The following is a 25,370-nucleotide window of genomic DNA, read 5'->3' as shown; positions in this document are numbered from 1 at the left end:
AAGAGCAAACCAAAGTAATACGAAACGTTAAAGCATGAGCCCATGAAGAAGCATTGAATTTCACTTAGAATTGTGGCAAAAAAAAAATCAGACATGTAAACAAATGTGATGAAATGAGTGTTAATGGAAAGTACATTGCTAGGGCAGAAAGTATAAAATGGATCATCATACAAAAAGAAAACTGAAATATTCGACACAATACAAGCTGGCAGAATGTTCAGTGTTAGGAAAAAGATGCTTTAGATTTCAAAGTTTCACTGACTTAAGTAAAGAAAGAGACCAACATCTAGATACAAAACTGAACAGAAGAAGAGACTTTTTGGACAATGGTTACGAACAGAAGCACCTAGAAAGAAAATTAACTGCAGTGGCAAAGAATGATGTTGCAACATGAATTCACGATGAGAGAGAACCTGAGGTTCTCAGGTGATGGTGATAATGAGAAGAAAAGCTGCTGAGATGTGTCATTACCTAGCGTGGTCTCAGGTGGTTCAGACACATTTGTAATAGATTCCACAACTGTATCAAAACAAAGGAGAACAATTTTAGAAAACTTTAAGGTGTTAAGCTATAGTTAAGTATATCTTTCTTGAATGTCAACACATATCATTCTCTTAAGATTTTGTATGTATTTTTTTTATAGATAGGACGATGGATTTAGAGAAGAAAAGAGAGAAACAAGGGGGAAATCCTATTCTGTAATACTAATTTTCCAACTAATATTTATGTTTTAACTGTCAGTAGCTGGCTATCAAATGCCATAATGTTCCATATTTTGATACCACAGAAAACCAGAATTTCTGTATTCAGAGAGTCAGTTGTCATTTTAGTGTTAAGAATCCAAGAATTTGGGAAGCTATTGCTCTTCAAATGAATTCAACTGCAGAACAAATACCACAGCCTGAACTTCCATGTTCCATGGACATAACAGATGCTAATTAAAAATTTGGTGAATAAATGAATGAGAGCATGAAAACCTTTACCACCTGCAGTCTCTGGCTCCTCTGGACTGAGTGGTGCTTTGGCAGAGGGATATAGATAATCTGTTACAGTTGGTGCTAGGGAATAAACAGGGAATGGCTGGTTAGTGGTGGGCAGCTCATAAAACACTGTAATAGAACACTGTTGACTTTCTAAACAGAGGTTAGTTAAGTAGATATATTCGTGAGAATAAATAACGTTTTGGTAGATTAGGAAGATGACTACAATTTAAGAGGGCAGAGGTGAAGGCAGATAATGAAGGCAGTGTTCAGTGGGGGCAAGGGTACATGCACACACACACACACACACACACACACACACACACACGGTAACTGTCAGGGTCTTCAGCAATTTCTACTTGGAGTAAAGCAGGTAATTTCACTTCCTTACATATTTTGATTAAGTATTCTACTAATAAAAAGACAAAGAGTCCTTAAAAAGCATTGGGATGAAACCTAAAAACAATATAAAAATGAAAAACAGGATGTTCATATTCATATTTAAAGAATGAGGAGAATGTTAAATTTTGCATTCAGAGTGAAAGGGAACTAAGAAAATTGTGAAACGTGCATAGCAATACAGCAGACACTAGCACAACGTGCTGTGTGTAATATCTGACTTTTAAGATTCACTGGATGAGCACAGACAAGATGTGAAGAGCTATGAAATGTCACAAAGCATGAGGGCATCCAAAGATGACTTCTGCAATGAGATGGAAAAGCACATATACCTGAATTTCTTGATGGGAAAATGTTTTTTACCTATAGCTTCCTTTGATGACTCAATGCTTAATGTAATGAATTCCAGGACTTCAGAAACTAGCAGAGAACACAAAATGATACAATTGATCAAGAATGGGTTGTTGCCAGCATTGGGAATGCACACAAGCTAAATACTATTTAGAAAAGTGTCTTGCACTTTGTTTGCATGTCATGCTCAATGTTTGCTGTTATGATAATAACAGTATTATTAATTACATGATGGGAAGCTCAAATAACTGAATCGAATTCCTAATTTTGAAAGTGTTGTAGGTAACTATTAACAACCGTACCTTGTACCATCATGGGCACAAAAATGTCATTTAATTAATTAGAAGATACACAAAGGAGATGAAAAGAATTATAATCCTATGCTGGAAAAAAGATCTGATGTTTCAAAATATATGCCAGGGAGTAGCTACTGAATTCCTAACTTAAAATGTTTGTTTTCATTTTTGAAGGGCAATATTGTGTAGGGTGGTTTTGTGACCTGTGCTTAAGTGAGAACTTTCTCCCTCCTTCATGGTTATAACTGAACTAACATTCCTTTCACAGAACAGAGCACACATTTAGCTTATTACTAAAGAGAACTACAAGTTTGTAACTGTTAGTGAAAAATAAGGGATAAAATCAATTCTTCTAAGTGGTTTTGTTGACTGCTTAATCCACATACTTGACTATTCTCTATGTGATACAGAGTATACACAATGAAATGAAGATAAATATGTCTATCAGGTGAATAACAATTGCCATGAATATGTAACTAACTTAACACCAGTATGCAATCATGGGAAAAGCATGTGCAATGTATCGAGTTACTAAATGTGTATTACTTGTTTTTTTTATATTTGAAAATTTAACACTTGGAAAATGTCCCCTGAGGCTCACAGTGTACCCAGACAGATAAAACAGTCTATTTACCAGGTTGACTCTGTGTCATTTCTAGGCTTGGTGATGTCACTGGTTTCAAAGTAAGAGTTTGCAGTTCAGTGGGAGCTGAAAGAAGAGCATCTAAAATGTCAAAGTAATTATGGAAAATTTATTTTTACAGGTTTTAGAAAAAGGTAGCAATGGATAGAAATACATAGATCTTCAAAAATCACACAGTTATGGAGAGTCATGCAGAGTATACATTATTAAAGCAGCAATTGTCAAACTATGGCCCTGCCAATCCAGCCCTTGGCCTGACCTGTCAGCTAAGAACAGTTTTTGTATTTTTTCAATGACAGAAAAAATTTCAGAGTAATATTTTATGACATGTGAAAATGGTATAAAATCCAAATAAAATTTTATAGGAATACAACAACACCCTCAAGTTAAGATGATCCATGGCATATTTCCATATCATCTACATATTGCTTTTGGTTGCCTTCAATTGAGATACTACAGCAGAATCAAGTAGTTTCAACAGAGAATGGCCTACAAGCCTAAATTATTTACCATCTAATATCCTTACATAAAAAATTTGCTGACCCCTGATCTTAAGCATACTACAAAACGCAAGGGCCTATTTGAGAAAAAACTAGGTTCTCACTATGGTATCTGAATAGGAATTCCCACAAGGGCTTTCTAAGAGCTTCCTACAGCTGATTTTATGACAGTATCATTACCAACATGTTTAGCACCATTTGGCGTGTTTTGTTCTGTGTTCTAGTTTGACCTCCCCCTTGGGTAATCTCAATAGGTATTGAGATTTTTTGTTTTATTTTTGCAGCTTCCACCCTCCTGTCCACTAATGCAAAATTCTGAACTTATTTCAAAGCCCAACTATTCTCTATCAATCCACATAGATCTTTGTTTCCTTTAAGTATTTTCTCTCTATATTCTTACCAATTAAACAAGCTGCTTTTGTATAAGCAAATTGCCTTATTTAAAACAAACAAACGAACAAACAAACAAACTTGAGAACAGTGTTTCTTCACAGTTATATTGTACTCTTCTCAGCAAGTGAAACATGTTCTTACTTTGGTCTCTACCTCTGTTCCTCACCTCACCCCACCCAACTGCTAATATAGTTCTGGAAACACAGAGGGCAAGGAAATTTTTGTTTAGTAAGCCAAATAAGTATTGCCAATTTCAAAAAAAGATAAATGAAATAGAGTGGTTAGAGAATTTAATAAGATGCATCTTTTGTTGGAGACAACCCTTCTGCAGGGCACATGATGAATTTGGCTACCATATAAATCTCCCCAACCATAATCCTTTTGGTCAACATGCAATTGTAGAGATACTAACTACAATTTGTGCCTTCTCTCTCTTAGAAGGTATAGAGGTGGGAATTGAAAGTTAACAAGCTACATCACCGTCATCCCTGGGATCCAACTGCAATGGGCTGGACGGACTCAAACTAGAAATCACTGACTTTCTTGATTCCTGCTGTGAAACTTTCAGAAGTTTAAAGTTTGGGAGGAGGATTTATTTTCCCCCCAACGTTTTCGAAACTAAATGAAGAAAATCGAGTTGCTATTGTGTTTATAGGTCTAGAAACCATCAAAAGCACTGTTCACAGACTGTGTTTTCTAAAATATTACATTTTCTTGAGTTTATTGCCTAACTTTGAAACATTTTATTTTACTAATCTGTTTCTTATCACTACTGACAGTGTTTTGGAAACAAAATAACAAGATTTGTTAATTAGAGGAATAGATATTAATGTAATTACTCAGAGATTCCTAGTTAGTGAAGATTAAGAATCAATGCTAAGCTGTGGTGGAAGATAAAGAATAACCAAAATCTTCTGTGGTGGGAAAAGACTGTAGCTTGTATTTACTATTGTTTGCACTTCCAGAAAGCACTTTTTTTTTTTAGATAATTTAATATAACAGGGAAAAACAATCCCTGAAAATAGGAAGAGCATAATGTGTATGTCACAAAAATCTTATAGAAAATAAGTTGCTCAGAAAGATTTCATGGTATTTAATTAAATCATTTTATAGATCTAACTACCAAATAGATGGGTTGTAATTTAGAATTCAGACAGTTAAGAGAATGAAATTTTAAAGGAAGTTTAATGGCAGATAGATTTCCTGGGTCCAGGGACATTTGTTAAAAACAATAGGTAGCACTTGAATTAAGGATCCTGACTACTAATGGGGCGCCTGGGTGGCTCAGTCAGTTAAGCGTCCAACTTCTGCTCAGGTCATGATCTCACAGTTCATGAGTTCAAGCCCCACGACAGGCTCTGTGCTGACAGCTCAGAGCCTGGAGCCTGCTTCAGATTCTGTGATTCCCTCTCTCTCTGCCCCTCCCCCACTCACACTCTGTCTCTCTCTCTCAAAAATAAAAATAAAAAAAGAATCCTGACTACATATAAGACAAAGTATGAAACAGAACAAGAGCAGTCTAAGAAAGCAGGAGCAATTCTGGCCATGACAGTGATAGAATAGGTTTTCAATGAATAAAAAAGTATGTAATGAGGTCACAAAAATCATTACCTAATGTTGATTCTGGAGCCTCAGAACTATGAATAACAGGTTCAAAGCTTGTAGCAGGAACTAACCAAAAGCAACAACAGGAACATGAAAAAGTATAAATACACATTAAAAAATCTTAATTTTTCTTTCAAAACATTCGTTTCAAATGACTTTTTTTTTTAACTTTTGAATTGACAGGAACCAGTTTATTTTTGAGAATTTGGTCAAACGAGTCAGGAACAAGTCATTGCAGAAAGTAGTCACAACCTTTAAATTCTGCTATGCATATTAGTATGGTCACTATGAGGTTCTTCTAAGATGTTTGATATTCTGACTCTAACCAATATGAAAGCTTGCTATGGAAAATCTGCTTAGGCAATGTATATGAAGATATATATGAAAGTAACTTGTGACAACTTTTGGAAGCTGAAATAATACCTATGCTTATGTAATCATGACCATAATAACTAGATCATGTGTTTAAATGCAGATATAGCAATAAGTAATTATCAGTGACTATGCCAGTCTTGCTATAGACACATCTTTAGAGAGACCAAAAATTTCACTCAAGAAGCAGTTGCTAACCATACCTCTCATGCCTTGAAGGCTGTCACTTCCCATCAGACGCATTTCTTTGGGACCCCACTGGGGCAGACTGCTAGGGTTCACCCCTCAAATCATGGAATAGCATATTTACCCCGTTTGGTCTGAGGTGCTTCAGGACTTGATGTGGTTTTAGGTCTGGGACGTGGACGATGGGTTCGTTGTGCTGTTTTAGGAGCTGAAGGATGAAACTTTGGATTACTCCTGTGAAGATGGTTTTGGAAACAAGGCTCTAGATTTTCTAAAATATGTTATATTTTCTTGAAATTCAAGGCATATGTGTTTCAAGATTGAAATAGTTTCTATTTTGTTAACTATTTCTTTAATCACTGAAGATTCTTAAGAGATAAAACTCACACATAAAATTAAGTCAAGGAGTGAGGAATCTCATAAATCTCTAACCTCAAAAGCAGAAAAGGACCATGGCCAAGCTGTAGGTAGTGGGGTCTTAGGTTCACACCAAGAAATAGAAAATTTCCAAAGAATCTATGATACCATGTGAATTGCTATGGTTTGGTTGGTCTAGAGGAGATATAGACATTGCCAACTTTGAAACTCAGCTTTCAATTTGAGCCCCGTTTAGATAAAAGTTCAAGATTACATGGTTGACAGATATTCTGACTTATTCCATGCATAGCTTTTAAAAACAACAGGTAACTTCCGTTAAGAGTTTTCAATACTCTCAAGAAGAAAATTAAAGTTGAAGGACAGCAGAAGATGACAAGACAGTCTTATAAAGATGGTGACAAAGTGATTATGATTAGGATAGAATGGGTTGATGATGAGCCGGAAAAAACTGTTCACAAATGCTGGATTACCTAATGTTGTTTCTGGATCCTTGGTTCTAAGAGTGACAGGTTCAAGGGCTGTAGGAAGAACTGGCCAAAAATAATAAAAGAAACCAGAGATTTTTTAAAAAAAATTCACTTCAAGGCTAACTGCAAGAGTCCATTTTTAAGCCTCAAGACTAACAGAAAAGAGACACTTCCTCTGCAGATTTGACTACTGTGGAAAAGTACCCATTAAACTCATAAGATAGATACAGCATTGTACTCTGCTAAATATCACGGTGGTCATCAAGTTCTCCCAGATGTTTGATTATCTGACTGTTGCTAATATGCACAATTCTGCTAGACAAACTTCTTACAGTTAGATAATATATACTTTTCTAACTCTACTGAAAAAAGCATTTATCATTCTTGTACTTCTGTACAAGTTGAGATAAATGCCTATTATTGAAATAATCATGGGTATAATGAGTTTATTTATTTGAAAGCATCAGGATCAATACATTATAGAGTGTGTTCAAAGTTTCAAAGTAATCCTTGACTCAATAAAAGTTAAATACTGTTAACCTCATGAAAGAGTTACTGTACTCTATCATGAAAAGCCTTTCATTTAAAGTCTCAAGACTTAGGCACATTTAAAATTTTGACAATTAAGTAAAAGCATCTTGTTTTGAAACAATAGATCCATCAATATAATCACACAGATCCTAATACAATAAAAAGTAATACAATTAAAGATCATGACATTTGTACAATTGAGGAGGGAGAAACAGTGTAAATAAGGGACAGATGGAAATTCATGTTTGAAAAGAAGCTTAAAGCAGTCAGTGCTTTTCAGCACATGCAGATGATCACATGAAACAGTTATGGCAGTTTGATGTCCTCATATTAGCATATTCACAGTTTTCTTAAGTTTAACAGGTAACTTGAAATAGAGTTTAGTATTTCAAGATAAAGACTACAATGGAATGACAGCAGAGGGTGTTGAAATGGTTGTAAGATGCAGGAGAACCTGTGGCCACAATGGCATGACAATGAGCAAGAAAAGCACTATTTGAAGGACACACATTCTCATTACCCACGATTTCTGGAGCTTTAGTTCTGAGAGTGCCAGCTTCAAGATCTGTAGTGGGAACTAACGGAAAGCAATGAAGTCAACACTTGTGAAAAGTCAGCAAGTTAAAATCTAACCAGTATAACATTGCTTCAGATAAATATATAAAATATTTGGTCACCCTATAACCAGGTAAATATTCTTTTATGAGATAGTTATAGCTGACCTATCAATCTGGTAAGCATCTCAATGTCAACACAATATGCTCTTAGGTGTTTAAGTACTTAATTCCAAGTACTGCTCTAGGAAACTTGTGTAGACATTTTACCAAATAGAGACTTATGAAAATGTCCCGGCAATTATTGGCTTTTCTGTGGAAGCTTTAAGAAAATAGCAAGTCTAAATAAGATGGATACAATGAATGGCACTTATATTTGAAAGGAGTCATAGAAAAGAACAAAGCAAAGTGAACCTTGTTCATCGTGTTGAGAACTCGTAAGTGGAAATAGGCCTCATGTGATGCAAAATCATCCTAATAACCACTCAGGTTAAGGAACAACCACTCAGTGTGTGGTACCCAGTCAAACAGCTCTCTGCTCTAATCACAAAAATGTGGTACCCTGTGTATGTGGAAGAGATCGCAGGAAAGACCACTAATACTACTAGGGTCAGATCCAAACTTCTGAGTCATACCTTCAAGAACTTTCTTCAACTGCTCTTATGGACCCTTCCAAACTCAGCCCTATCTTTACCACTTAGAAGCAGTATCTCCCTTGTTCCAGGAGCCCTGTGCCTTCTGGCTGGCCTCAATACCTCCTTTCTTTTTGTCTCTGTTAAACTCCATGATTTTAAGACTCACTTTATTTCTAACTCCTTATTCCTGTCCTTCACAAACTTCTCTCTATGCTTAAAGATGTTTATAACCCCTGCAAAAAATAATCTTGATTTGCACAGACACATTGCCTTGGTTCAATCTTTAAATGCTTCCTATTGGAGCAGGTTTTGACTTTGACTACACTACAGCCTGAGAAGTAAAAACAAGCAGGCTACATCTGTGATATCCTCACAGCTGTTGATGTAGCTGTGGGGAAATGGAAGACACTGTTTCTTGAAATAAAAAATGATTGGTTCTATTTAAGACATTTTGTCTGCTAGAGAAGTATGGAACAAAATAAGCAAAAGTAATAAAATACACATTAAAATAGAAGATCTTTATGCAGAAAGCACAAGGGATTCAGCTGCCACACGTCTCCCCAAATCATGTTCTCCTTTGCTTACTCAACAGGGGGATCAGTGCAGATCATTTAGTGCCCCCACCCTCACTGGGCTCACTTGGGCTATCACTTCTACCACTGGCATCAATCCCAGACTCCCAAAAGCTGCTAGGACTTACTCCTTTAACCAGAAACCCACATTTACCCAGTTTTGTTTGAGGTACTTCAGTAGTTGGTGTAGTTTTAGGTTTGGGACGTGGACGACGGGTTCGTTTCGATGTCTTAGGAGCTGAAGAAGGAAGATCTTCAATTACTACAGAGTCTAGTTCAGAAGCTTAAGGACAGCATGACACATGACTCCAGATTTTCTAAAACTTACTACATTTAGTAAATTTTCCTTATTAACCTTTAATTTGAAACTTTCACCCTTAATATAATAGTATATATTCTTTTATAAATCCAAGTTCATTGAGAATGAGTCATGTAAAATTATTCAAGAAACAAAGAACTGTTCATAGCACTCTTCTATTGAACAAAAGGGTAAGTTCCACTGCTAACATATTATGGTGTGGTGATAGATACAAACTCTTTGACAGTTTACTAAGATAAGGCCATGTAATTAACTAAAAAGTTAATCAAAGAACAGATAATACATGGAGAGTTTAAAGAAAAAAGAGAAGAACTTCAGATCCACAAAGAAACTTCCCGATGCCATAATAGTCAGTAGAGTCAAAACCCAGCTTTAACAAAACATGATTAAAAAGCACACAAGATGACAAAACAGTTTCAGATGGTTACATGTACAACAGATGACTTGAGTTAGGTTTATGCATGGCTCTCTTAAAAGAAATAACTTGTTTGAACAAAGTCCTCAATACTTTTAGGATGAAGAGTTTAATGGAGTGACAAGAGAGGATGATGTAACCTTATGAAGTAAAAGAACCTGCAGGTATGATGTTGATGGAATGAGTGACAATCAGAAAGAAAGGCACCTACTGAGGAGCATGTGTTTTTACCTTGTGTTGTTACCCACGTCTCAGTTCTGGGTGTAACAGGTTCAAGGTCTGAAGTAGGAACTGATCAAAAGCATTAAAGATAAACAAAATGATTGTTTAATAAAAAAACCCTCAAGACATTTTCTTCAAAATGAGTCTTATTAATATGCTTTCTAGAACTATGTAACAACTTTTAAAAACTGTTAAACTAGAAAAGTAGACTGTTGATTTCCTCAAATTTGGCCATATCTAAGTCAGGTAACTATTTTCTTATTCTTCCTTTGATGATTTGATTTTAAGTAATAAAGTGGGATGTGTGGGTATTACTAACAACTTCGGAAAGAAAGTGAGGCTGAAGCATGATCTATTTAACAGGGTATCCCTCTATTCTAAGCAAAGAAAGAACATGCCCTCGTGGGCAAAGACGAATTTGCTGATGTCTATTGGATTAAGTCTCAACTGTTCCATCAGATGCCTAAGAATCTCCACCATAAGAGTCCATGGACCAATCAAGATTCAGTAAGCTTTGATGACCACGGTCTAGTCAGGCATTCTCTATACTAGTATTACAGTTAGACTATCTCTTTTGGTTTGTCTCTTTCTATATACAGTCTTTCTGATTTTATTCCTACCTATCTTTCCAGTCATCCATGTACTATGGTGGTTTCAAGGCCCCACTATTTCCTAATCTTTTCCTGATCCTATTTATGTACCTAGCACATTTTGTTGAGAGCACCCAGAAATCAATCTCATCTGTGCATACATGCTCTCTAACGCCATCTTCTATCTTATTGAGGAAGGCTTTTGTTCTCAATTTTCTTGTAGGTTTGAGGACTAAAACATGTCTCCCACATCTAATGTACACCCACCAAAGACACTAATATGACCTGGTGATACTAAAGACCCTGTTAATTTGAACTGAATATGCATAATTTTTCTAAAGGAATTTTATTTTGAAGACAAATGGAAGTTAATAAAAGGCACAGTTATAGAGAAGATTTCACTCAGGAGCTATGAGGCTTTTGGTTGCCCCACAGCTGTCCCCCTACTGTGTTCCTCTTGCCATCTCTACAGTGGGAAATTCTGTTTAACATGAGTTATATCTTTAATAGGGCCTATTGGTTACTCCCAACCACTGGAATTACTCTTGAGATCCTGCTGGGTTAGGCTGCTGAGACTCTAAACCAGGAATACTTATTTACCTGGTTTGGACTGAGATACTTCAAGACTTGGTGTCGTTTTTGGTCTGGGACGTGGACGGCGTGTCTGTTGTGTTGTTTTGGAAGCTGAAGGAAGAAATTCTAGGGTTACTACACAACTACATTACCTCTTTTCTGGAAGCAATGAGAGGTGAAAACATGATTCGAGATTATCTACAACCTGTTAGATATTTGCCTTTCTAGTTTGAGATTTTTGTCATGTATACTCCTTAATGAATTTCTATTAGCACAGAATAGTCTTTGAAGAAAAAATCCATTTCTAATTAAAGAAATAAAGTTTAGTAATTATAATCAAAGTGTCACAGAACAGTTTGATTGGACAACAGAAAGGTTAAGAACCATTGCTAAATTTTAATGTATTATCAAGGACAGTCATATTAAATCTGAGATTTATAACTCAATTTTTCAATCTTTCATACATTCTACATAACTACTAAAACAAGAACACATTAGTACCTAAATAGAAACAAGACAAAAAAAAATACTGCACAAATGGAAAAAAAAAAAGGTAGAGATGTAGATGTGAAATGAATGGATTCTCTTGGCCTCACGATAGCTGTTAATGGCTTCTAACTAAGTTAGAGGTAGAAACCTATAGTATGTTTGAAAAAGTTTTTTTTTAACTGTAAGCACTGCTTAAAAAAATACAAAATAACGTGAAACAATTTAAAATAGATTACATGGCAAATAAATGCCCTAAAGTACGTTCATGAATGACTGATTCTCTATGAAAAGACAGATGATTTAAGAGTTTTCATAATTTTAAGAATGTAAATGAATGGCCTAAAAGAATGACATACAGTAATATAAAACAAGAGGAAACTCTGGGTTATAAAACAAGCAGAATAAGTCTTATTGAAAAGCCAGTATATCTGTTATTACAGATATAAGCATGACAGGTTCAAGAACTGTAGCAGGAACTGACCAAAAAATACAGTAAACCAAAGAGATTTTAAAATACACAAAGTCAGAACATTCACATCCAAACAAATCTATTTGTGTGTCAACCCTTCCTCAAAAACAAAAAATAACCTCTTAAGGAAAGAGTAGATAATCATTCTTTGAACATTTGGCGAAACTACAATCGTGGTCTTCAGCTTAGCCTTTGAATGATCTTGATTGCCTTAAAGAAGGCAACATTAAATTACCCTAGGTTTTAGATAATGGATTCTGATATGGAAAACTCTGCACTGGAAAATATTCTTATTCATTTACCTAACAAACTTGGGAAAGAAATGGTCTTTAAAAAAATCTTATCAGTCTGTATTTCTATGGAAGCTGAAAATGTGCACTTGCTATGTTTAAGTAAACATGGATGCAATAAACAGTTTATAAGTTTGAAATAGATATAAAAATTAATCATTGAAGTAGACTATGCTGATCTTTCCAAGAATTCATCATGACACATAAAAGAGCAAAATAAAGATGGTCACTCAGTCTAAAATACTTAGTGGATTATCTGTCCAGCCAAAGCCCAAATAAAGTAGAAATCGAAGACAGTTGATGTCCCTGTATCAAATCCAAGATTCTGAATTGGGTCCTCAAAATTATCTTTCAACTGTCTGCCTGGACCCTTACAAATGCAGCATCATCAATAACCTTGTTTTGGCCATCTGGAAGTAGGACATTCTGTGTTAGGCCCACTGGATTGCCTTTGTGGCTGATCCCCTACCACCCCACATGTCCAGCCCTTCTGCCTTGATTCACTTTTCCCTCCATTCATTCAAATCCTGTAGTGGGCCCAAGGTCCAAATCTAGATCACCTTTGTCTTTTCCTCTTCAAGGTCAGTGTTTAATGTATCATGCAGACATATACCCAACTCCATTATTTTTAGAAAGTCTCTCATAGCTGGCATATCACTCACCATTATCACATCAATATTGGCAATTTTCAATATTGGTCCAGAAATATGCAAGGGATGTAATTTATATTCCTTATATTTTTTTGTTTCCTTGAATTACATATACTGACTCTGCTAAAGAAGCTTTATCATTAAAATTTGACAGAAATTGACAGTAAAAATATACTAAATGCATATAAAAGAAGACTTTCACATAGAGTAAGATATTCTGGCATCAAATATATCTCAACCAGCCGTATTCTCTGACACCTGGGCAAAGCAGCCATATTCTCAGACACCTGACCATGCCTCATGACTTCAGGCTTAGAGCGACGAACAGCTTGGCACTGCTTTGTGTTCCCACTGGGATAGGCTACTAGGGTTCACCCTTAAATCAAGTGATCACATTTACCCGATTTGGTCTGAGGTACTTGAGAGCTCGGTGTGGTTTTAGGTCTGGGACGTGGACGACGGGGTCTTTGTGACATTTTGGTAGCTGAAGAAAGAAAAACTTTGTGTTACTCTAGGTCTTTAGGCTCTGGATATCGAGGAGAGGTTTTTACAAAAGCTGTTAGATTTTCAAAAGTTCTAGGCAATTTTTTGTAATTTAAAATTTTCAATCCTTTTAGACCAATGTATCTTCGTTTATCATTGATGGTACTTTGGGCAAACTCATGTATGTAGTTGAGTAATTCATTCAAGGTATGAAGATTAGCACTTGTAATTAAACAGTCACAGAACTTCTTCACTGGGAAAAAATGAGGAGGGCTCAACCCTGGTGCAAGGGGAGGGGAGGCTAGAGTCACACTAAGGGAAAGGCTTATAATTTAAAATTGCAGATTTAGATCATTTCCTATCTATCAAGTTAGTAATAAAACATGTCATTATTTAAAGCAGGAACAAAGAAACAAACATATCATACAAATAGTTTTTTTTAAACATAGATGTGCAAAGGAGTCTAAGAGTAGCTGTTATTGCTGATCCGCCTAGATAAGAAACAGATCCCAACTTGTTTTAAACTTAGTATTAACACAGAACACTGTTCAGTGGAGCATGAGCTAACACGACAATGTCAAACGTACCAAATGGCAGCAATGTTTTGAGTTAAGCTAATGTCTGCTCTCATAAAAACAACAGGAAACTTGTTTTTAAGAGGCTTCAGTATTCTTCAGATTGATTGAATGGCAACAGAGGATGATGGTGGCTGTCTTATGAAGGAGGAAAATCTAGGAGATGGAGACTGAATGGAATGTACAATGAACAGCAAAAGCATTTGGCAAATGGCACAGAATCATTACCTAATGTTGTCCCAGATGTCTCAGTTCTAACAGTAACAGGTTCAAGATCTGTAACAGGAACTGAAGTAATAAAATAAGCAAAAGAAGTTTTTTAAAGATGTATAAAGAGCTACAACATCCACTTCAAAATGTATTTTTCCAGTGCAACATTGCCTCTAGAATTATTATTTTTATTTATAGATGGAGGGTATGTGGAGTGTACTGTGTTTCTCCCAAATATTTATGTTGAAGCCTTAACTCCCAAATGTCACTGTATTTGGAGATAGGAACTTTGAAGAGACAATGAAGGTTAAATGGGGTTGCAAGGGCAGGTCCCTAATACAATATGACTCATGACCATATGAGAATAGGGAGACACACAAGGGATGCTCACAGACAGAGGAAAGGCCATGTGAGGATGCAGAAAGATGAGACCATCTAAAAACCAAGGAGAAAGGCCTTGGGAAATATTAAAACTATTGATACATTCATCTTAAATTTCCAGCCTCCAGAGCTGTGAGAAATAGATTTCTATTGCTCAAGACACCCAGTCTCTTTTGTTATGGCAGACTTAGCAAACTAATATGAAGGAAAACCCATTATTTTGTCCAGATTTGGCTTAACTGTAGTTAGGGACTTCTACATCTCCTGAGATAGTCATTACCTGTGGTCTCTGTTTAGCAAAAGAGGGAAACAGTTCTACTAGATAGCGGATTATATGAACCTAATATGGTAGACTCTAGCACATTTTTAGGCATTTACTAACCATCTTGAAAAAGCATGTAGAAAACTAACTTGCACTTTAGTGGGTGTTGAATAAAGAAGACATCTACCATGTTTATCAAATTACGGCTGCAGAAAAAATTCCTAAATATCCAAGTAGCTGTTATACAAATAACCAAAAATAGCTATGAAGACCTTGCTGAGAACTCATCTTTGGAAGATTTTGTGACTTGTGTCTATGGAAAGGTACTCAAGAGGACTGTGTAAGGGGCACCCACTCAGCCTGTGGCACTCGTAAAGCACCCATCCACACTCAGTGCAGGGAAAACTTTATCCAGTGTAGAAAGAGATTTCTGATGCTCATGAGAACAACTTTGGACTCCTGAGTGCAACATTCAAGCCCTCCCCTTCAACTTCCTGTGGTATTATCCAAATGCAGAATCACCAACAAAATGTTTTGACAGATGCTTCAAAGCCCCAGAACCTCTGCCCCTCTGGTGGCCTCTAAACGTGTCCTATTTTTTTTTCTTTGTTCTCTCTCACCTGTCCACTTGTGCAAATTCTGATGTGATGTCACGACCCAAACTCCTTCCCTGATCTACTGAGGCCCAGAATGATGCTTTACTTCTTCCATAACTTACATAATCAGTCTAGCACTTGATGTACCCAACAAAAACCTTGAATTTGTGAAAGCACCCTACCTTATTTCCCTTCTCTAGGCTTTTTTATGCAAGAAAAGTTTTTGTGTTCCACTAGCCTGAAGACTAAGTAAAACATGTTTCCTTCTACCCTGAGCAAGAGGAAAATTATGTATCTTCCAAACATGTAATTCTCACCAACACTGAACGGGAAAGGACTCTTCATGATTCCCTCATCAGAGGGTTATGTGGGTTTACACTTTTAATAGGTAAGGCTATGAAACAAAGCTTTCATAGAAAGCTCAGCCTTCTGAAACAAAGGACTCAGTTTTTATCTGGTGTAGTCCCAAGATCTTAAAGGACTTGGAGTGGTTTTAAGTTTGGTTTATGAATGACATTCCCACTGGGATGTCTTTGGAGGTGGAAAAAGATAACCTTTAAAGTTGATGGTTCTACAAATCATGAAGTTAAAAAAAATGTTTTCTAAAGCTTGACAGATTTTTCTTGAATTTCATAAAATATATACATTTCAAGTGTGAAAAATTTGCCCCTACTATGTTCCTGTATCTTCCTTTGTTATTGAAGATATTTGGGGGTCTAAATGACATTAACATGAAGTTATTAATGCAGAAAGTCAATATTAGTATTTTTATCATATATTTTAAAAATATTTAAATTTGTTTTTACTCTCTACACCCAATGTGGGGCTCAAACCTGTAGCCCCAAGATCAAGAGTTGCACAGTCCAACAACTGAGCCAGTCATGAACCCCTTTATCACATTCTCCTAGAGTACCCTGACTGCATTTAAAAGATTAAGAATCATCTATTTCTAAACTATGGTGGTGAGTAAGGGGTAGTCAGATTCACCCTAAGGATGGGGCTTACTATTTAAACTTACTGTCTTTGATCACATTATCTGATTGACAATTCACTAAAAACATATTACTCAAAAGTTAACAACAACAACAAAAACAAACAGGCAGATAAAAAGTACTACAAAGGATATATAAAGCAACTTCCCTGTCATAGCCTGGTTAGCACAGATCAGGATTAGATGCTCACATGAACATATGATATTTGCCTTAACAGAGAACTCAGATTAAGACAAAAACAGAAGGTGGCATGAAAAAATTTTAAAGTAAGTTACAGGGCAAAAAGATATCCCCAACTAGATTCAGGCATGACTCTCTTAAGAACAAGAGAGTGAAGCGTCATTTTGGGCCTTATGTTCAACTCATAACATAAAGAATGTAGTTGAATGACAAGTGGGATCAGTTTGACAATGAGCAGAAAAAGCTCTTGCTGAAGGTCAGAAAATGGCATTACCAAATGTGGTCCCTGGAGTCTCTTTCATAGGAGTGACTGGTTCAAAGATTATAGCAGGAACTGACCAAAAATAATAAAAAACAAAAATGAAATGTTAAATATTTATACAATCTCAGAACTGCAAAATTAATTGTACCTAAGTACTAATGTGTCTAGAGTACAAAGCAAAAACTATTCGCTTTCTGAGCTGAGAGATACGGCATCTCTACACGCGGGTACCAATTCATCACATAGTAGGAGTGGTCTTTGTAGTAGATAATTATCCCTGTAAGGTGCCCCTGTAGTGTCTCACTCTTTGATAATCCTAGTCTAAGTAATGTACCAAAATAGACCACATCAATCTTGCTAAGAACTCGTCTTTGGAAAGAGACAGTGAGCTTTGCCTACCAGAATACTTAAGAGAACAGAAGGGACGGGCATTCAGTCTGAGGTATAGCAGGGTAGCTCTCTGTCCAATGTTCAGGCAAAGCCTGACTATATACAAACATTGATCATTACTAAATGAATTCAAACTCCTTAGGCCAACATTAAAAATACCTTTCAACTGGTCCTTTGGGCCCATTTAGCTACAGTAGCCTCAGAAAAATGCCCTTTCTGATCAAACTTAGAAGCCCTAGAGTTTCAACTGGTGAGAAAAGCCTCTGCCTTCCCTCACTGGCCCTCCACACGTGTCCTTCCTTTATGTACTTCTCCATCCCCTTTGTCCCCAGCCATCTAAATCTATAGTGATTTCAATGCTCAGTCCTTCCCAACTATTCTGGCCTACTCTGATTATTGATTCTTTAAATCAACGGTTGACCAACGATGGCCCATAGACCAAATCTTGCCCATAGCTTATTTTAATATATTCCATGTAAAGCTAAGAATGATTTTTCCATTTTTTAAGTGTTGTAAAATTAAAAAGGAAAAAAATAAAAATGTTCAACAGAAACTACATGACTCACAAAGTCCCAAATATTTGCTCTCAAGCCCTTTATAGAAAATGCCAATTCCTACCCTAGATCCTTATGACTTGGACTTGACTTTGTAGTTACCAAGAAACAATTTCCCATTTACCCAAACATATATTCATTCTGTACCTATTTCATTCCACTACACACATTTAACATTTCAAGAATAAGAAGAATTGAATGAGAAATCAAATAAACATTTACAGATTCTCATTCACAAGCCTGAGAAATTCACTATCACCTAAACCCCTCCAACCATGTTCTCATTATCTACCTTGACTTGCCCCTTCACTTTCTCTGGGCCCCACTGGGATAGGCTTAACCAGGATATATACATTTACCTAGCTCAGTGTCAAGTGCTTCAGGACTCCTTGTGGTTTTAAGTTTGGGATGTGGAGGGTGAGTTTGGTGAGGTACTTTGGGAGCTAAAGGAAGAAAACCTCAGGTTAACAGAGTGTTCTTAGTTCCAGAAGCTGTGGATAGGATTATATGTCTTCTAATTTCTTGAGTTTCAGAAAATTTTTCCTTTCAGCTTAATATATTTGCCCCCATTTCGATAATTGCCTCTTTATATCATTTACATTACTCTGAAAAACATAAGTCACACAGAAACATGAGTTTATATATCAAGGATATTCTCACAAGTATCTCTAAATGATAAAAGTTCCAAAACTTTACTGAGTTACAGTGGTGGTGGGAAAGATGGAGGGTGAATTTCAACTAATGATGGTACTAATAATTTAAATTGATTATCATTGAGCTCATTTCTATTTCACCCCTTACTGAAAGAAGACCACACCATTACCTAAAATGACAAAACAAAAACACAAAATGATGCACATAATAAAATTGTAGGAATTTAGATCTGCACAAGAATCATGCCACACTGTAACACCTGTGACAATACTTAGCTTAGACCAAGGATAGACACTCTCACCCCAACCCTCCTATGTTTGAAACTCACAAACAAATAATGTGATTAACAGGTTACATGGATTAAGATGCCATACTTTCACATGCATTAAATTGCAGATGCATATACCAGACTAAGTTCATACTTGGCTCCTTTAAAAACAGATGAGTTGCTTTAACTCTCCTCAGTATATTAAGAAGTAACAGAATGACAAAGAAGTAACTGAATGATAACTGAACAGACAATAGAGGATGACATGGAAGTCTCATGAAGCAGAAGAAGCTGTGGTTATGATGGTGATGAAGTGGGTTTCAAATGAGCAGGAAAAGCAGGTGCTGATGGATGTAATGTGTCCTTACCTAGTGTTGTCCCTGGAGCCTCGGTTCTAAGAAAAACTGGTTCAAAGACTGTGGTAGGAACTGATAAAAATCAATAAAAGAAACCAAAGAGATTTTTGTGAATGCATGAACTGTCAGAAAATTCATCTTAACAGTAAAATGTTTCTAAGCCTTCTAAGGGAGAAAGGGCAGGGAAAAGATGGATTACGCACATCTTTAATACCAAGAGGCAGGAAGTATGAGGGGCTGAAAAGTAAAGGGTCATTTTAGGGTCTGTTCACCACACATACCAGACATAGCCAAAATGAAGCTGATACTACCCCAGCCAAGAGACTAAGTCTTTAGTGAAAAGAGTGGCATTTGGTACAGTAAGGTGAGAAAGAACCCCTGTTTTTGATATTATATTAAACTAGGTATCCTCAGTTTTAAGAGCAGAAAAAGCATGATCCTGTGCAGAAGGATCACTGAAGCCCCGTAGGTCAAATTTAAAGTCTTAAGTACACCTCTCAGCCTCCCTTAAAGTTATCCTATTGGCCCACTCAACAGGAGAGCACCTAGAAATCATTCTGTATCTGGGAGGCCAGCTTCAGATATTCTCTGCTTGTCAGACTTTGTTCCTTTACCCACTCCCTCACCCAAACTCTGTACTAGTTTCTTTCTAATATCCTGATCCTTGTCCTGCTCCAGATATTAACACATTACATAGCATTTCTACCATCTGAGAAGTTATACATATAGACACACAGCCACCACCACCACCACCCCCCACCCCACCCCCAGCCACATACTTGCGTAAACATAGCTGCCTCATGTTATTTTCTCTATGTTTATGCAGGAATGGCTTTTGTTTACAACAGTAATACATACTAGGGGATAAAACATACTTCCCACTTCTTATGTATCTCATAGCTACTAATATGGTTATGGGTGTTATGAGGGGATTAATAAAAGAAGTCCACTTGAATTGATTGTGTTGGTTCAATACTGAGGAAGCTTTATCCTAAGACATGAATGGAATCAAATAGCATGAAAAGTAAATAAAACAGTCATTGCTGGAGAAGATTCCTACACAGGAAGCACGAGATACTCAGGTATCTCAAGTTCTGCTCACTAACCAGCAGCTTTTACTCTTAAGAGATATATAGAACATGTGCCAACTATGTGCATAGAATTTAGGATCCCAGCTGGGGTAGACTGCTAGGATTCCTTAAACCAGAAATCACATATTTACCCAGTTTGGTCTGAGGTACTTCTGGATGGGGTGTGGTTTTAGTTTTGGGGCGTGGACGACGAGGTCTCTTTGTTGTTGTAGCTGAAGGAAGAAAATTTAGGATTAATATAGTGTTGATAGCTCATAAACTCTGATTAAGATGATATACTAATCTTTCTAAAATTTGTCAGAGTTTCTTTGAGTGGAGAAAACTGTTACTTTGGTTTGATGTTTTCTCCTTTAGTATGTTAAGAGGTTTCCTTTTTTAATTGAGTTCTCCCAAGATTAAAAAGTACAATATAATTATGTTTAAGAAAAGAAGATTAAGAACTATCACTTCTTTGAAAGTGTCCCTAATCCAAAACTGGTTACAAATTGCTCCTAAAATATGATGGGGTGAGAGTTCAAACCACACTACAGTATTCAGTTCTAATTTTAATTTAAAATAACTAGGCTCGGGCAAATATTCCACTTGGTCATTTACTAGAATAAGCATACAAAACTTGCTGAAACATCTACCAAGTGAAAAAAAGTTAGACAGAACTTGCAATACAGAAAAAAGATGCCTGAAAAAAATCATGGCATAGTCGATAACTTATTGGGGGTCTAAATAAGGGATATACAGACTATCATATTTAGGCCTTAGCTCTAACAAACAGTATTGTTTAAGCGGAGACTCAGATTGACATGATACAATTTGAAGCTGGGATATGGGGCAGACAGTGGTGCTGAATTCAGTCCATACACATTTCTGTTAGAAGGAAAGCCTTTTCGGGCCACTTGCATGGCTCATTGGTTTAAGCAGCCAAATCTTTGTTTCAGCTCAGGTCATGATCTCATGGTTCTTGAGTTTGAGCGCTGCATCTGGCAGCTGACAGTACAGAGCCTGCTTGGAATACTCTCTCTATCTCTCCCCCGCTTGTGTGTGCTCTATTTCTTCCTCTCAAAAAAAATAAAAAAAATAAAATCTTTAATAAACAATCTTTAAAAAGCCTTTTATATTGTAAAATGAATACTGTAATAGGATGATGACAAAGTATGACATCATTGTCTACATAGCACCACAAATGAGTTTAACAATGAATAAGAGAAAGCACTTGCTAAAGGACATAAAAGATGACTACCTATAGATGTCCCAGGAGTAATGGGTTCAGAGTCTCTAGCAAGCAATGATCAAAACTAATTTAAAAAGAAACGTTAAACATTTGGGAAAAGTCATTGAACTTTCTTCAAAATGAACTTCACCAGTGTGGTATTGGTTCTACAGCAAAAAAGCAACATTTTTAAAGTTCTGAGGTGAAGGTACAAAGATATTTGTTCTTATGAAATAGTTATATCTTCAGTATCTCCACAGAGCTCTAAGTTTTGCTTGTTTTCAATATTATCTGATAACACATCAACAATAAAAACCCTACTTAGAAAAATCTTTAGGCTTTTGTCAAGGAATTTTATGGTAAAAAATTATGAGAAAACAATGTGAAAGCATAATTTATTAGAAAAAATCCCTAGGTCATTATAGATGCAATAGTTGATATATTTAAGCAGATACTATAATGAATAGCCAAAATAGAGGATGCTTTTTGTTGAGTGTCTACTTTGGAAGAAGACCAAGACGTCTGTCCAAAGATAAATAAAAGAACAAGATACAGAGGGTCATTCAGTCTGAAAAACTTGTCAGTGCATTTCTCTGCTACCAGGACAGAAAAGGCCTGACCCCAGGAGGATAGGAGAGTATGTGGTAGCCAATTGGCTTAAATCCAATCACTGAAGTCAGGCATTTCAGGTCCTTTTTATGGACCCATCTAAAAGTAGCATCACTGACCAAAATTTCTGAGAATCAGCTAAGTGAACATTGTCTTCCTCCTTTCTCCCATTCAGGTTGCCCTCCTAATTCCGATCTTCTGCTGTCACCCACATATATAGTATCTTCCAGCCTCTGTTTATGCTATTCCTGCCTATCCCAGAAACAGGTCTACAAACTGTATAAATTTTGAGGTCCACATTACACTTACCAGCTCATGGATCTTTCACTTCTCTAAGAATTAACTATGTGCCTAACAGTTGGTAAAGCCCAGTAGATATATTGCTTCTGCCCATATTCCTTTACATCTATTAGTGAACAGTTTCTACATAAGAAACTTCCTTCCTCAGCCAAGTGATTTGTTACTTCTGAACTATTTTTCACAGAGGCTAATGGAACACTTAGTAAAATGTGTGACTAAGTGAACTAAATATGCTAGTTACTTAACTAAGTTTTTGATAAACCAGAATCAAAGAGACAAATATAATTTTTCAGAGAAAGCAAATAAAATACAAAGGTACCAAGAAGATACCAAGCAGCACAAGGCAGTCATAATTATTAACTAGAGCTCTTGTGACTTCGGCCTTCACAATGAAGGGTCACCAGAGCTATTAGGTGGCAAGTTAAACTGTCATGCATGTATCACATCCAAGGGGTTCCACAGGTACCAGGAACCACATATTTACCTAGTTTAGTCTGAGATACCGCTGGGCTCTGTGTGGTTTTATGTTTTGGACGTGGACGACGTGTTCTTGTCCGTTGTGTTGTTTTTGGAGCTGGAGGAAGGAAACTGGTTAATGTTGTCTTATGACTCCAGAAACTCAAGAAAGGATGATACACAGCTCTAGATTTTGTAAAATTTGGCTAAATTTCCTAAGTCTTAATAAATTTGTCTCTTTTGTTTTGGAATTTTGTCATCTGTATGCAAAAAAAAATTGGGGGGGGGAGTTGTCCGCTGACAGTTCTCTGAGAAGGATTATATAACATTATTCTAATAATCTGAAAAGCTTATTATTATTGGCATCAGATTTTCAATAAGGATCCTGACTCCAGGGAAACCAGAAACACAGCATGTCCATATCGGAGATGGACCCAGGCTCACCTGCTTTTGTGAGATCATATTTAGAAATTATTTGGCTTAGACATACATCCCATTAAACATTAGAATAAACAAATTTAACTTCTTAAAATCATTGGTAAACCATAAAAATGCCCTATCTTAAAACAACTTTCGGTTGATGTCCATAGAATTAACATTGATGTTTATGGAGCAGCCACTCCTAATTGTATTTGAAATTTAGCTTTACCACAGAACATGGGGCAGAATCACAGATTCTGTAAAGCACTAATAAAGCTGGATAATATGGAAGACAGATGCCGTGTACCAGCTGCATACAGGTTTAACCAAGTGACTAACCACATAACTTATATTAAACATCTTCAATATTCAAAATGAAGAATATAGTTGAGTGATAAGAGAGGGCAATGAGAAAATCTTAGAAAAAGAACACCACTTGACCAAGATAGTAATGAAATAGACTGGACAAGTGGAAAATGCACTTGGTTAAGGACATAAAAAGTCATTACCCAATGTTGTCCTGGGAGCTTCAGTTCTCAGAGTTACGGGTTCAAGGTCTGTAGCAGGAACTGGCCAAAAGCAATACAATAAACAATGGAGATTTAAGAAATGTAGAAAAGGAAAGAAAATTATCTTCAAAATGTATTTTCTACCCTGTAATGTTTTGAAAGCATTTCTGAACGCTGTTAAAATGGTATTTGGCTGTACTCTGGCATTCATACAACTCACAAAAAAAGACATACCTCTTGTATTCTGCATCCCTATGAGGCCAATGGAAAGCTTTTTCCTGTATTTAATTATTTGACTCCAACTATATTGGAAACTTGGCTCCAAAAACATGTCAGTTGGCTACTATGTATTTTAAATTACTCTGAAAAACTGCAAAAGCTTCTGTTAGTATTTCGAAGGCTTTCACTACAACTGTTATTTGTTTTGAAGAATTGTGGTAGTGAGGAGAATTTTTAAAAATATTCTCAATTAGTCTGTTTATTGGAGACGTGTGACAGTTATGCAAAACATAAACTTGTGCCTTGTCTCCATGTGAAATGGGGTACTCTTTCTCTATTTCTTCTTTTTTATTCACTTATGTTAAATGAATAATTAGGAGATGAGTATTCAAACAAGCAATAGAAATGATTAAGAAAAAAATCTCGAGTAATAATTTGACTTTTTGGCTCTAAAAACAGGATTCGTATAATTCTGTAACATTCTAAAATGATCGAATTATGCATACATGTGAAATTGTGATTTATAACTCCTTGGATTTAAATTACCATCTCTATTTGTCATTAAGTCCAGAAGACTAAATGTAACATAAACATCTTATCATGAACACGTTGTAAGCACTTATATAGAGATTCCCTTTTGCTAAGACATCACTGCAGAGTTGCTTGAAGCCACATCTGACGAACTCTTCTGAATTAATGGAAACCTGTGCCTACAGAAGAGATGTAGAAGGCGAGGACAACAGGATGAAGCAATATTCAAAACGGGTTGCCTTCAAACGAAAAAGGGAATTGGTATTTTGCTTGGAAATCAGCACAAGATGAATTTGTCAACAGGTGTATGAATTCGTCATGATGACAAGATGAATTTGTCAACAAATGTTCAGGTGTATTTGGATAGCATGGAATCAAAGAGGAAAGGACTTTTGCAAGAAAGAGACAATTATGTATCGCCTCAAGCCCCAACCACATTGTTAACTGCTCCTCTCCCATAACCATAAATTATACACACATGAAAGCAGAACTCTCAAAGATTTCCTGGTTTGCAGGATGGATGGTCTCTCAGCCCCAGTGACCCTTGACAGCATCAAGTGCTGCCAGCAATCTGAATGTCTTTGAAGGGGATCAAAGGAAGAATGACATACAGGGATTATAAACTGAGCAGAAGTAAGAATGCCTTATGATGTTGAAAGTTGCCCGTTAAAAACAATCAACAGTTTGTATAAATGAATGAAAAAATGATGAATTACAATTGTTTACATAAGAGAATACAGCCACTGACATGAGAGGGAGAGGCCCAGAGAAACACTGACCAAGAAGGAAGACATCATTACCTATGGTTGTGGAGGGAGCTTCAGTCTCAAATGTATCAGGATCAAAGACTATCATGAAAAATAAACAGATATAATAAAAGTAAAGAAATCTAAAGTTTTAGGTGCTCCCTGATGCTTAATTCATAGGATACAGAACCTGGTTTATTCTAAGTTGATATAAATTGCTTTCTTCATAACTTTATTTATTAT

At 36.3% G+C, this 25,370-nt stretch overlaps 1 protein-coding gene across 23 annotated transcripts in view; it reads right to left on the bottom strand.

Annotated features, from left to right (window-relative positions):
• Positions 1–25,370, bottom strand: part of ABI3BP (ABI family member 3 binding protein) — a 265,227-nt gene that overhangs the window by 83,843 nt on the left and 156,014 nt on the right. For 9 of the 23 annotated variants that reach the window (XM_047874847.1, XM_047874857.1, XM_047874848.1 and 6 more), the window contains 20 exons: positions 25,182–25,229; positions 23,632–23,691; positions 22,731–22,820; positions 20,265–20,345; positions 19,055–19,114; positions 18,124–18,207; positions 16,833–16,892; positions 14,166–14,225; positions 13,280–13,363; positions 11,009–11,092; positions 9,828–9,887; positions 9,011–9,100; positions 7,622–7,678; positions 6,574–6,633; positions 5,850–5,933; positions 5,174–5,233; positions 2,661–2,735; positions 1,743–1,799; positions 987–1,058; positions 472–519 (listed from right to left, as the gene is read on the bottom strand). The exons of 2 other annotated variants lie outside the window; for them this stretch is intronic. In XM_047874847.1, coding sequence (XP_047730803.1) covers positions 472–519; positions 987–1,058; positions 1,743–1,799; positions 2,661–2,735; positions 5,174–5,233; positions 5,850–5,933; positions 6,574–6,633; positions 7,622–7,678; positions 9,011–9,100; positions 9,828–9,887; positions 11,009–11,092; positions 13,280–13,363; positions 14,166–14,225; positions 16,833–16,892; positions 18,124–18,207; positions 19,055–19,114; positions 20,265–20,345; positions 22,731–22,820; positions 23,632–23,691; positions 25,182–25,229 — 1,374 coding nt within the window. The remainder of the gene's footprint in view (positions 1–471; positions 520–986; positions 1,059–1,742; positions 1,800–2,660; positions 2,736–5,173; positions 5,234–5,849; positions 5,934–6,573; positions 6,634–7,621; positions 7,679–9,010; positions 9,101–9,827; positions 9,888–11,008; positions 11,093–13,279; positions 13,364–14,165; positions 14,226–16,832; positions 16,893–18,123; positions 18,208–19,054; positions 19,115–20,264; positions 20,346–22,730; positions 22,821–23,631; positions 23,692–25,181; positions 25,230–25,370) is intronic. 12 more of the 23 variants (XM_047874849.1, XM_047874852.1, XM_047874859.1 and 9 more) reach the window with 7 other exon arrangements.

This window comes from Prionailurus viverrinus, chromosome C2, assembly GCF_022837055.1.
Source record: "Prionailurus viverrinus isolate Anna chromosome C2, UM_Priviv_1.0, whole genome shotgun sequence".
Taxonomy (NCBI): Eukaryota; Metazoa; Chordata; class Mammalia; order Carnivora; family Felidae; genus Prionailurus; species Prionailurus viverrinus.
This window is presented reverse-complemented; position numbering and strand designations above follow the sequence as displayed.